This window comes from Nesoenas mayeri (assembly GCF_963082525.1).
Source record: "Nesoenas mayeri genome assembly, chromosome: 1".
Lineage (NCBI taxonomy): Eukaryota > Metazoa > Chordata > Aves > Columbiformes > Columbidae > Nesoenas > Nesoenas mayeri.
Window position 1 is genome coordinate 16,119,100 of NC_137541.1, and position 13,814 is coordinate 16,132,913.

The 13,814-nt window shown below is 45.4% G+C and overlaps 1 protein-coding gene across 1 annotated transcript in view; it reads right to left on the reverse strand.

Moving 5' to 3' along the window:
- Positions 1-4,838: 4,838 nt before the first annotated feature.
- The window catches only part of LAMB4 (laminin subunit beta 4), a gene marked incomplete at both ends in the record, with an annotated part of 41,801 nt that continues 32,825 nt past the window's right edge, over positions 4,839-13,814 (reverse strand). Inside the window, 7 exons of the mRNA XM_080356697.1 lie at positions 4,839-4,978; positions 6,378-6,531; positions 7,527-7,703; positions 7,955-8,093; positions 9,586-9,793; positions 11,582-11,726; positions 13,324-13,527. Coding sequence (XP_080212823.1) covers positions 4,839-4,978; positions 6,378-6,531; positions 7,527-7,703; positions 7,955-8,093; positions 9,586-9,793; positions 11,582-11,726; positions 13,324-13,527 — 1,167 coding nt within the window. The remainder of the gene's footprint in view (positions 4,979-6,377; positions 6,532-7,526; positions 7,704-7,954; positions 8,094-9,585; positions 9,794-11,581; positions 11,727-13,323; positions 13,528-13,814) is intronic.

Below are 13,814 nucleotides of genomic sequence, written 5' to 3' on the forward strand. Positions count from 1 at the left end.
CCCCCGGCCCGGCCCTCCCCTCCTCCTCCGCCCGCCACCCCCGCGGGGCTGGGCCGGGCCGCCCCACGCGGCCCCTCCCGCCCCGGTCCCCCGCCCCCGGGGCTGCCCTGCCCCGCCGCAGCGCCAGGCTCGGGGGAGGCAGCCCAGGAGCGGCTGCTGTCGAGGAAGGCAGGGCAGCCCACGCGGGGCGAGAGGCTGGGGGAGAGCGGCCTGGCAGCGGGCCGGGGAGGGGGAACGACTGCCCTGCAGGAACCAGGGAGTCCCGAAGGGGAGCAGGGGCACTGTAGTCCCCGTCACCCCAGGTTGTGCCCCTCTCCCCCGCACCCCCCCCGCTGACCCAGTTTTGGGAGGGGTCTCTGGGAAGGGTGCACCAACCAGGGGGATCACCGATTGGGCAACCCCTCTCCCTGCCCCTGTCTGTGGGGAAACAATGGAGGAATGCAGGTTTTGACCCAGTCCTGATGTCTGCCGAGACAGCAGCGGCCCGGGGGTGCTGGCGGGGCCGGGGACAGGGCATGCCTGTGTGCCAAGGCCCGTGACCCAGCAGAGGGTCGGGGGTTCGGCAGCCGCCACGTGTGACGCTTGACGGTCTCAAATCGCCTGGTGCGCTGGTGCTAACACATGGGCTCAGGAGTGCGGTTCCTGGGGCCGCGGCAGCCGCGGCTGGGGCTGGCCATGGCCATGGCCCTGGTGCGGGCACAGGAGCCCGCTGAGCCCGGTCCAGCCGCGCCGGCCTGGTTCTCGTTAACCGGGAGCACGCGGTGCCGCTGCTGGGGCGGCTGTGAGGGGCAAACAGCCCTTAACTCGGGTTCCCTGGGCTCCACCGGGGGACACAGGGCTTTTGGCAGCTGGCTGAAAAGTCGCCTCGGCACCCAGGGGAAAGGTTTACAGGCAAATAAGCAGCAGGGAGCGGGTATGAAGGATGGAAGCGTTTGAACAGCACAGCCCTGGCTGCATGCAGGCTGGGACAGATGCCTGGGTTTATACGTCCAAGTTTTGCTTGGGCACGTGCAACACGTAAACTCATGTGTAAATCTTTACCAGGTACAGGTGTCCCTCAAGAACACTTTGCCCTCGCTCTTTGTGGTGCCGGAGTAGAAACACGCTGCAGTGCGTCCGTCCCAGCAAACCCTGCCGAGGTAGGTAAATATGTTCATTCTCATTTTACAGATGGATAAGCAGAAACAGAGAGATACCAAGTGACTTGCCCTAAAGGTTAAACACCAGGTCTGAAACATAACCCAGGACTCCCGACTGAAGAACTTGTGCGGCTGTTTCATTAAAGATATCCAGGAAATTAAACCATTCTAAGCTAATAGGGCGGGTATTGTAATTCTAAACCGCTTTGGCAACGTGGTCTTCTAAATTCACAAAACTAATTCAGTTTCACAATCCTATCACGTAATTCACAGCACGGCTTTGTTTTTAAGCTTCAATACAACAAACATTTTTGTTCCAGTAACAGAAAATGTTTTCTTCTGCTGCACTTAGAAACTCCTTTGGTCCAAGGCAGACAGGCAGCGGCATTCTGCAGCATCACTCCGTGTGCAAGTGTGCAAGGACAGAGTGTTTCATTGCCGCTGGACTTTTTTCTGTTCCATAGTTCTGCAATTTCTATTGAAGTCTTCTCCATTTTTTTCGTTGGTTTGGTTGTTTTTTTTATGTGGGGGAGACTTTTTTGTTTGCTTGTGGGTGGTTTGTTTGTTTGTTTTTTCCTATTTTGTAGCCTTGTAGAAATCAATCCTCCCTTAGAGCTACAAAGGGCTGAAGCTGCCCTCTGGACCTCCCTGCCGCTGTGGTCAGGCTCCTTTGTGCCTTGCTGCAGACAGGGTGACAACACACTGCATTCCAGCCTGGGGGTGACCTTGCTGCATGGCATCAGGGATTGAGTCACAGCGGTGACCACACACCCGTGTGGGGAGCACAGCCATGAACCGGGGTGGCCACTGTCACCTGTAACCATGGTCACCCTTCAGAGGTGGCTGGAACCTGGGTGAGACCCCCAGCATTCACCATGCGGGGAAATAGATGCAATGAACTTGTTTCTGTCCGTCCCTCTCTCCAGTGCTCATGAGCAATAGCTAGAGTATTTTGATTGATTCTTCAAATAATAAAAATTCAGTTCTGTGTCATGTCCTGTCCCTGTGGTTGGTGAAGTGGCTTTACAGTCTTAGGGTATCTGTGCTGGGTTGGAAGTCTTCTTGAAGAACCCAAGTTCAGAATTTGACCTCAGTGGGACCCACCTGATCACCCACTTTCTTACGACATTGCAGTGGTTGAATGCCTAGCAAATACAGCTGATGAGATCATTTGATCATTGATTAAATATATCTTTGATTATACGTGATTTTGGTTAAATGTTTGCATTTTGATTATTTTCATTGAAGTCAAAATGCTCTACAGCAAGATAGTGATTTCAATAATGTTTTCAATAAACACTTTTCTGAAGCCATTTCCACAAGAAGGAGAGCTGGGGGAACAAAAAAAATACGTATTTTTGATCAAGATACAGCATTTTCTCACACATTAACTTTGCAAAAACACTAGAGGTTTTTTCCACCACTTCCAATGGCGAATGCTGCACAGTTGTAAACCTCGGAAGCTGTCACAGAATGGGTTTGGTGTCCTGCAGCCCCTGGTCCTGCCGGGTCTGCTTGCTTTGTGTGTCTGAGCATTCCTGGAGGAAGGCAGGGCAGGTCGGACTCCACGCTGACTTTCTTCTTCCTGTTTCCGCTTTTCTTCCAGTGATTTCTGTTTCCCCTCATGGATACATCTCCCCTTCAGGCCAGAGACACAACTGCTGTGTGTTCCGACTTATTCTTTGTTGAAAGCCATATGGCAGCTCTTGCAGCCAACGGTCCATTTTAGGAGGAAATTATTTTTCAGCTTTCTGCTTGTGAATTCTGAGTTTTAGAGCCATGAATGAAATAATTTTGGTTTATATGGGAATTTCTTTCCAAGAGCTCCAGTTTGCCTGTTTCAGGTGCAGTGCAGGTACATCAGGGCCACATTGAAACCTGCAGGAAACCCTTGATTACCTGGAGACCTGCATGTGAGCAGTTTGGTGAGCTGTGTGCTCCGAATAAAACAGAGATACTCAAGCTCAGTATGGCAAAGTCAATCTAAATATATTCTGATTATAGTCTAGTAACTTCTACATAAGCCTCACACCTCACAGATGATTTTTTAAAGTGTTAAAATTCAGAAAAAATCTAAACCATGAATTATGTGCATACCTGCATTCAGGTGTCTTTGTTAAATTATATTGAAGTTATAATTTGATTCCTTTCATTTTCATAATATATGCTATTATATGAGTAATGCATGTTGGACATGGCCCTGGAGCACAGCTGGTTTGAGTTAGAGGAAAATCTCTGAAATCTCATCCATGCCAGCAATTCCCACCCAAGCCCCCAGCACATACAAGTGCTAATTTAGCTCTCCTAAACACAGAATGATAACTAGGGAGGGTTTATCTCCAAGGGATGGAAACAATGCTTGCTTTTAGATAAGGATTGTTTATGTGTGCTCCTCACATGAGGATGGGTAGTTGCTCCTGCAGGGCCTTCCTCCTTTTCCAGATGCAGTCTGGGCTGGACCTGAGCACTCTGCAGCAGCTCTGGGCTTCTCACCCCAGCTGGATGAAGCCCATGAGGGATGCTTGCCGTGGGACAGTCCAGCTGGGAATTACATGACTGGTTTTAACTGAGGAAAAGCCATCTTTAGTCTGTTCAGCATCCTGCAGGAAAATATGTATACCAAGGGTGGGATTTTGAAACCGAAGTGTTGCTCCCTTTGGTCTTTTTAAACCCTAGCGCTTCTGTAGCATTTGCTTAGCCCCAGTCTCCTTTTTTATAGTAAGAAAAGGAATTATAAGCTAAAATTTAGGTCAAATCCTGTGTTCTTTATGGTCACAAGAAACTGCTGAGTGAACCCTGACTTCTGCTTGTAGGAAAAAAAAATGGATAAACTGTTTTTCAACATTTGTGGCCCTTTAGACTCACAGCTTAAACCTAAAAACTGGAGTTATCCTCCCGTTCTTTGGATTAATGAAAAACATAGGAAATCCCTTATAAGCATATGAAAAAAAGGTATTGCAGGAGGGACATTGAGAAATGATCCTTAACAACAATTTGATGATTTGGAGGTTGTGTTTGGCATTAAGTGTGCACTGCCATCCAGTGGGCACCGGGGAATTCGCTCCCTGTCACCCACCTCCAATGGCCCAGTGCTGCACGCAAGTACTGCACATCCCTCAGGTTTTCAGTTAACATAAGGGGAACACCACAGGGTCAGGGGTTCCTGGTGACCCTCCTGCTCTGTCCCAGCGAGGAGATGGGGATGGAGGTGTGACAGTACCCTGGGGATGCTGCCCGTTGTCAGCAGAGATGGCTACAGAAGCCCACAGCCCTTCCTCTGCATCGCCCCATCCTGGTCGGTGCAGCCCCATGCGGGGTCGTGGCACAGCCACAGGTTATTGTGGGGCTCAGCAGAAGACACAGAGTGTTGGGGGTCTCTGAGGCAGTTACATCTCTGAGCAATCCTCCTTTTGCATTTCCAGCCCTCTGCAAGGAGAAGCCCTGGCCTGTGGGCAGGAGTGTATTTTAGAGCTCCCTCAAAAACTGCATCCTGATTATCAGCAGGTTTATTAAAAGGTATTTTCTTATTCCATATAAACTCAACTGGCCAAAAATCCTAAGAGAAAGTTACGTTATTTACTGTGCCAAAACACTATATGCACCTTCAGAGGAATTTACAGACACAGCCACTCGTGCTGGGAAGGGAGGTGGTAAGCCTGAAGACTTCAGTTGCACTTTACCTGATGGTCTGTTCAGACCCTAACTTTTGCATGTTGCATACTTGCTTTCCTGCTCAGTGATTTCATTTTTAATGGCTATTACTTGTTCTTCTAGTTGTCTCAGTTGCTCTGCCTTGTCTTGTTTGGTTTGATTCAGGTCCCGAAGCTTCTTCTCCAAATCTGGAAGAGTAGAGACATGCAATGATGCTCATATTTGTTGTGTAAGTAAAACCCAGGGATTAACAGTGTGTCTTTTCCCAGCAGTTTCAGAAGCAATAAGCCCATTTCAAATGAGGAATGTTATGTATGCAACTGGAGGGAAAAGTCTGCCTTCTAGATTGTGAGAGAAACGTGACAGAAATTAATTTCTCAGCATGTGCTTTTGTCCATCAGCTAGTATGGGGCAGGCCATGGAGCTCTTAAAGGAGTTGCCTTAATTGGAAACACTCAAAGGAACAGCGTGTCCACCGATGTGTGTAAAGCCTGGACAATTCGGGCGTAATGGGCTTAGATCTCCCTCATTTACAGGACTCTTTCTGCTGGTCGCTGTGAAGCTACACCAATGTAAATATACTGGTAATGAGTCAAAACTCAATTCACTACCTGTTTCCAATGCACTTATCCTCTGGGCATTTGGAGTGACTGGGATGCTTTAATACTGCTCTTCAAGGTGTCTGCTTCAAGTGTTCATTCAGATCCTGTCCTGAAGAATTCACTCTCAGGATGGAGTTTCTGCTTCTGTTTTGCTGATATTACACAGTATTTTTGGATGTCAAGCCTGGAAGGATCCTACACCCAAGGATTCCCAGTGGAAATTGCCAGACCTTCACTACAAGCAAAATTTGGTCCCTGATGTGCAATTACATTACTGTTCTGTTTTGCTGACCCTCTAAACCCATCCAAGAGGCTGTGTGAGGAGTGGTGCCACGGCAGCCACCGTCTCTGCCACCCACAACCCCTCTGCCTCCCGTCCACAGCCCCACAGGCCCAGGGCACATTGGCTTTAACTGCACTGCGGTGCCTGTGGGTGGTGGCACCAGAGTGTGGACGGGTGTTTCTCTGCGTGTTCCAGCAAGCCAGTATTTGCCCCTGGTTTGGTCTGCTATTGCTCAGAGATAATGTCTGAAGGGAAACAACTGATGAAAAACAGCTGCCCTGCAGCTCTCTGCATCACAAGCCGTTAGTCAGGTAATGTAAGAAAAAACAGGGTGCAGAGGAAAGATTCACGGTCCAAATGCCCAGACCAAGTGTATAAATGAAAGCTCTCAGGTATATCTGCAACCATGTTTTATGCAGATTTTGTACTTGTCCTGTTTTTAAACTGTCAGAAGCAAATCACCACAAGTCCCTGTGTGGACACTTCTTAAACTCTGCTTATAGCAAACAATTTATGTCAGAAAAAGCACATAGGCCAAATAAATTTAACTGGGTTTAAACTGTTCAGGTAGCTTCAAGTAGGGATTTTCACCAGTTAAATTGTTTTAAACCTGATTTCAGGTGAACTTAATGTCTGTGGGCAAGGACTTCAATTCAGAAATGTCATGATTTTCACTGCTAGTTATGGAAGTGAGAACATCACCTGTTATCCTTTTAATTTTTCTTTCAGTCTCTTCAGCCAGTTTTTCTGCTGCTTCTTTCAGCTGCTTCACTTTTTCTAGTGTTACTTTTGGAGGTACCCGGGCTTTTAGCTTTTCTTGAAGAATGGTGTACTTTCTTTTAATGTCAGCAAATTCCTGTAACAAAAAGCCATTACTTAGTTTAAGAGAATCTCATAATTAATCTGGCTTGAATAGCTTATTTGAATCAAGCTTTAAGTCTTCCGTTCTCTTAAATCTTTAAAAAAAATATCTGTGAGTATACATTGAACAATGCTTTGCAAAAACTGATAAAAATGAATTAAACTGCCAGTGGAGCAATGTAAAATGTCAAGGGAGGGTGAGGATGTAAAGAAAATATGGTTTAAGATTTCTAAAGCTTATGCTGTTTTTACTTCTTTTGATAGGGCTTTTCTGTACATTTCATTTTCACTATGAGGCTTAATTCAAACATAATGAATTACCTGTAGCATCATTATTTTTTAAATTTTATTTTCTTACATTTTTGGCTGTAGTAATATTTACTGGCTAACTCCATTCCATGCCAATTTAGATTGCTGTTGAGGCTGCAGTTTAGATTTATACCAGGTTTCTTATAACCTGGAAGCTTGGTCATGCTCCCAGGTTGTGCTGTGGGTGCCTGGTTCTCCTTGCACTTTAGCAAATTTCTAGCAGCAATGCATTCTCAAAAATTTGAGCTACTGAAAAGCACTTGGCAACAAAAACTCCAAGTAACTCCCACAGCAACTTTCTCTGAAGGAGAATGGCATGGGATGAATGGCCAGGCTGCTTCCATCATGCACATATTTTAATATCTGGTTTTGTGATTTTTCTGTTGTGTTTACTGGTGCCCATGGTGACTACGAGTCTTATACACAGTGTAAGGAAAAATGTCACGGAGTAGCCAAAGAAATGTGTATGTTTTCTTTCATTCAAGCAAACAGAAATGTTATTTGCCAGAAGCCTTAAAATAAAAAAAGAAATTATTCTTAACATGTGGCATTTTACACTGCATGGAAAATGTTAACACAGTTTTGAGGAGAGGAGGGCATCACAATTACACTTCTGAATCAAAAATACTATAAAACATTGACAAAGTATTTTTCCCCTTAATACACAGCAGAAAGGCTTACATTATCAATATTCTGGGCTTGTTTGTGTGCTGCTTCTGCCCCTGCTCTTGCCTTCATAGCTTGATTCTTGTTCATCAGCATTTTTGCCTGCAATGTGGCAATTTCCTCTTCCATCTCAGACTGCTTTGCTGACAAGTCATTTAGTTCATCATTTGTCTTGTTCACTTTGTTCTCAGCCTAAAACAGAGCAATCGAATGCTGTGGTTTCTTATGCAATATCTGTCCAGCTTGCAGTGCATGATAATGAAGGAGGTTTATGTAAACTAATTAAGAAGAGGAGACCCTTAAACATTATGGAATCAATGTAATATCTGTGCCACATTCTGGTTTTATTTATGTAAATTTACATTAAGAAAATATTAAGATTTTAAAGTATCCTTTTCTAAAATGTATGTAGTAAATAAATTAAAAGATTTACAGTGAGATACCTGTGAGATTTGTGTTCTGATGGCCCGTATCTCTTCATTTAACTCGATTAAGGTGTTTTTGGAGCGTCCTTGGGACTTCACAACATTTTTTAGTTTATTATTAATTTCATCCACAGGCAGAAGAGCTTTAGCTGCTTTGCTAAAATGGAAAAATGGAAGCATGTGTAGTATCATGGTGTGGAGAGCAAAGAAATAACATATTTCAAATGCACCCATGTTCACATGCAGGAATGTTCCCAAGTCAAACAACAACTGTCAGAATTGTGGTTCCTAAGTTGGCAAAGCAAAACCTCAGTAAGGGAGGTTGTGTGGGAGCACATGTGCTGCTGGATTAAAGGTGAGGCTGGATGCTGCCAGCTGGTGCACAGGTAGTAAGGACAGCTCACTTATGGGCAAACATATTTTCTGTCTCTGTTTTTTAAACCTCAGAGTGAACTGTAGGTAATGATCTATAGGTCCAACATGGACACACATAGCTACCTTCTCAGTGTCATCCTCAGCAAGTTTGCAGATGACACCAAGCTGAGTGGTGCAGCTGACACATGTGAGGGATGGGATGCCATCCGGAGGGACCTGGACAAGCTCAGGAAGTGGGCTCACATGAACCTCATGAGGCTCAACAAGGACAAGCGTGAGGTCCTGCACCTGGGTTGAGGCAACCCCCAGTATCAATACAGACTGGGTGATGAAGGGATTGAGAGCAGCCCTGTGGAGAAGGACTTGGGGCTACTGGTAGATGAGAGATTGGACATGACCCAGCAATGTGCTCCTGCAGCCCAGAAAGCCAATTGTGTCCTGGGCTGCATCAACAGGAGCATGGCCAGCAGGTCAAGGGAGGTGATTCTGCCGCTCTGCTCTGGTGAGACCCCACCTGCAGTGCTGAGTCCAGCTCTGGAGCCCTCAGTACAGGGAAGACATGGACCTGTTGGAGAGGGACCAGAGGAGGGACACCAAGGTAATCAGAGGGCTGGAACAGCTCTGCTGTGAGGACAGGCTGAGAGAGTTGGGTTTGTTCTGCCTGGAAAAGAGAATGCTCCAGGGAGACCTTATTGTCGCCTTTCAGTACTTAAAAAGGGCCTATAAGAGAGATGGGGACAGACTTTTTAGCAGGGCCTGTTGTGACAGGACAAGGAGTAATGGTTTTACACTGAAGGAAGGGAGACTCAGACTAGACATGAGGAAATTTTTTACAATGAACTGGTGAAACACTGGCCCAGGTTGCCCAGAGAGGTGGTAGATGCCCCATCCCTGGAGACATCCAAGGCCAGGCTGGACGGGGCTCTGAGCAACCTGATTTAGTTGAAGATGTCCCTGCTCATTGCAGGGGGTTGGACTAGATGACCTTTGAAGGTCCCTTCCAACCCAAACCATTCTATGATTCTCCTCTTTGACTCAGCAGGCAGAGAAGCCACAAGCTGGTGGGAGCTGCCGCCTTGCAGCAGGTCAGCTCCTGCAGCCCAAGTGGTCGTGGCTGGTCCCTGCTGGGGAGACCCTGTGGAAATGCCAAGCTGAAATCCGCTGCTGTCTGAGCTTTCCCTCCGATGCTCCTGCCTGGGGTATGGAGCAGTCCTGCCGTGCACTGCGCCACCCCAGCTCAAGACATCACATCAGTACGAGAGTACCCTACTCACTCAGCTTCTTGTGCCTCCACCAGCAGTGTCTGAGCTTCCTCCCTTTTTCTGTTTCTCTTACTTGCATTCATTTTGTACTTCTCACAGGGCTTCATAATGCTCCTGATTTTGTCAAGCATGACCGTGAGCTCTCGTGAAGTCAGGGGAAGGTTTATTTGCAGAATGTAATTTGCCACCTTCTCTGTGTCTTCTGGAGGTGCGCTCTCATCTGCAACAGAAACAGAGCTGAGAGTATCCCGAAGCGGCTCCTTCCTCCTAGTGAAATGTAAATGATCATTATGGCTGCCTACTCTTTGAGTTATGTGGGAGAATAAAGCTGACAGGCACAGCAAGGGGGTAAGTGAATTATCTCCAACATTTTGTAATTTAATATTATGCTTCCAGGTACTGCTGTTAGTGTTGTCAGGACTGGCTAAATGAGGATTTGAACCCACTTTGAACTGGGTTATTAAAATTCTGATGTAGAACTGAGCCTGTGGAAGGTTTTAAATCGGTGCATGGCACAGCTAGATGTGTCAGAGCCCATTTCTCTGTCAGCCGCCAGATCAAAGAGGTGCTGGAGAGACTGGGGTGTGAATGGAGCTTTCCAAGCCGGCTGGTGGGTGTAATCCCTTCCCTGGAGCTGCCACAACATTGAGAGTGGGTCCTTCACTGGCTAATGAGAAAGGCTAAGCTACAGAGGGAACTTGGGTCAGACTCAGATGGGATGGGAATTTAAAGTAGAAAAAACATATTTTGACAACTCCCCTTACAAATGATCTCGTCCTCATTCTTTGCTAAGAGGCAGAGGCACACAGAACTAGAGTAGCCAATGCCTTGTGAAGTCTCAGCATCACTTCTGTTTTCTGCTTAGTTCCCTGTATAGACAAGACCTCGGGTGATAAAACAGTTGAAACATATTATGCTAGTGCCCCAAAGTAACTCACCAATAATTAAATAGAAGACAGTTACTGTGCGAACAGTTGTGTGTTCCTGAAAGCTATTTTCTGTAGAAGTATATTAATCTAAAACTACCATTCACGTCATTATAGAGTACAGCAGATTTAATGTAACTGTACACATCTCAGATGTTACAGTTCTTAAACTTCAATTTACAATACAAAAATTCACAAAAAAATGCTTTTGTAATTGTTAGTAAATGCCAAAGGTGGAATTTACAATTGCTATCAAATAAAAATCTGAAAATCTTAAGGACTAAGATGGACTTTTCTTCCAATTCAATCAAATAACTTAAATATTCACCGACAAAACAGGTCCTCTGTCCTCTGTCCTTACTGCCGTTTGGATGTAGAGGTATGAATGCCGAAGGACTGCCAACATTAAATCCTTAGAAACTATGAGATCAGCTGCATTCAAGAGATTAAAAGAATCCTACCACATTTGAACTCCTTTGATGTGCATCTGGTAAAAAAACCGTAGAGTCTGTTTCTTACGGCATTTTTCTGCAATTGCGAGGGTGGAAAAAGTTTTAGGGTATGTATGATTGTTTTGTTACTTTTTATGAGAGCTGTGAAGTTCTACCAGAATCCTTTGATTCCTCGAGTTACAGCTTTACGGAGATGACAGAGCAATATGTGTCCTAATTCCCACGCTCCCTGCAGAGAGCCTCTATTTAGGGGCCTGGAAGAAGGGGGTGGAATAACAATTTGAGGATGTATTGGACAGGCCCGAACATTATATATGATATGAAACTGTGGTAGTAGTCCTTTATTCAGATACACTAGGAACTGATAGAATTACTTGCATTATTCAAATTAAGCAAATTAATAAAAGCTGGAAAATCAGAATATAATAGATCTATTGGAAAATTAATACCAGGTACTGTCACCTGGGAGAAAGAAGCACTAAAAAAAGAGATTGAAAAAGATTGCACAGATGAGGAGGTAGATGAGAAATTTGATGCGTATACAGATAGATAATTTTATGGCCATCTATTATGCTATATTTTATTGGAATGTATATTAAAAATGAGTCAGAAAGAGCTTTGCACATTTACCTAACAAGAAGTCTTTCACTTTTCGGACGAACTCCTTAGTGATCTCTTGGTCAACTTCAATTTGATTCTTAGCCCTCTCCAGTTGCCCTTTAAATTGTGAGCCTTTTAACTTGCTCTCTTCTGCCGTTTTCCTGATGCTTTTGACCTGGAAGTATTATTAGAAATAGTGCCATTTTCTGGAAGTTATCTATCATTGCTTGGCAAGTTGAGCTCTGACACAAAAATGAGTTTGATCCAAGCCTCAGCTGGAATCACTTAATATGGCTTTGAAAAGTAGTAGGAGACCCCTTTGGGGAACTCCAAAAGTTGCTACATCATGGCCTTCATCTGGCCTCAGAAAAAGCCTAAATCAAGCATCTTTTTTCTCTTCACAACCACTGCTAAACCACAGGCCCTTCTGTTTCTGAAAGAAGGTGCTGACTGTTACTTTCTGTTGCAGTATTGCAGCACGCCAGTGATCAGGTTCAGTACAGAAAAATGCATGTAATTTCATTTTCCCTTTCATACTGGAATTGCTGTTAAAAATACACTTAAGAGGACACAAATAAGAAAGGCAGAGTTTAAGGCTTGTCTTTAGAAGTTACATTTTGCTGTTACATTAGTATTCTTGATCATTTAAATGAGAGTTTTAGATTAATCATCACATTCCAACAGTATTTTAGTTTCTTTGGGCTATGCTTTGCCTTAAGGAAATGCACAGGTACAGCTGCTTTGTGGTTTGTGGAGGGAAGAGATTTGCTGTTTCCCCATGAAATCAGGAAAACAGTGATTTTTTTTTTACTGCTGGAGCATCTCAAAATACTTGGCACATATTACCACAGAGCTGCCTGAAGCTGATGAGTGCTAAAGACAGGGTCCAAGCAGCACCAAAGGCAACGTCCCTGCAGCCTGGCGCTCCTCACCTCAGTGTGGGATGCCTTTTGCTGCAGCCTCTCTGTGTCCTGGGGCCCAGGCATGTGCCCAACTGCTCATTTCTAAACCCATTTGCTGGGATGCAGAGTGTATTTTAAAAGGAGGAAATGGATGCCCAGGCACCCTCCAGGGACAGGACAAAGCCAGAGCAGAACGATATTTCTATTGGAAAATGTGTTTTGCCTGTAACTGTAACAGGCATCATCTTTGATTGTTAATGAGAACAAACTGTCTTTAGTGGTGTTTTGGGATTTATCAGGTTTTTTTTTTTCTTGGCACATTGGCCACACTTTGTGATATTTTCACGGCTGCTGTGCAGTACAGCAAACTACTTGATGCCCTTCTAAACATCACTGGGGGCAAAAAAAGCTTTGTCTTGAAATTACTTGCAAAAACTATTTAATGGCAAATGTAAGAGTAATAAGATGTGTAATTTGACCTTAATGCTATGCACAGCAGCAATCCCATTGCAATAAGCATGGGCCATACTCTGGCTGCTAACTAATGGCACCATTTGAATCTTTCCCAAATAAAAATATAGACAATATTAGCTTGATGCCACCAAATTCCATAGGCACAGGGCATCATGACTCATGAGACGTTGGCAGTTGTGAGGAAGAGGAAAGCATAGCTAGGGCCACAGTCGCTCAGTGGGACTGGCACCTAATACTCCCAGTACTGAACAATGGTAGGTCTATGGTGTTGGGACAGAGCCCATCACTAGGTCACTACTTTGACCAAGGAGCAAGTGAGTTTTTTTAGATTTGAGACCTCCCAAATGTCATCCTCCATCCATTTCACCGAACAAATGTAGGTTTGATATACAGTACCTGACTCTCAGGTCCCTGTAGCTGAGTAGTCAAGTTATTTAGCAACACAGCGGTCTCCTCAGCTTTCCTGAAGGCATCAGTGGACAGTGGAAGAGCTCCACTGCAGTTTGGGCCACCGCACTGCCTGAGTCCATGCCTGTCCTGGCACAAAGCCCCCCCACAGGCTGCTGTGACACAGGGCTGGTCTCCTGGCACACCACAGATCTGCAATAAGGAAGATGCTTATGTCAGGACTCCTCTGGGCACCTGAGACACTCCTGAGGGAAGGAAGATGTTTGACATCATATGAACAGTGAACACAGGATGGCATTTTCCCAAAGAGAGAGTGGTCTGGTCTCTCCAACGATGGGTATCACTGCCAGTTATGGGTCCCCCTTCCCCAACTTGAAGGATGCAGTGGCAGCCCATGGCTCCAAGCCTGCCCTTGCAGGAGCTGTTTGTTTGGCTCCACGTGTTGCACTAAGACCCTAGCTTCACGCCTTTATGGCAAA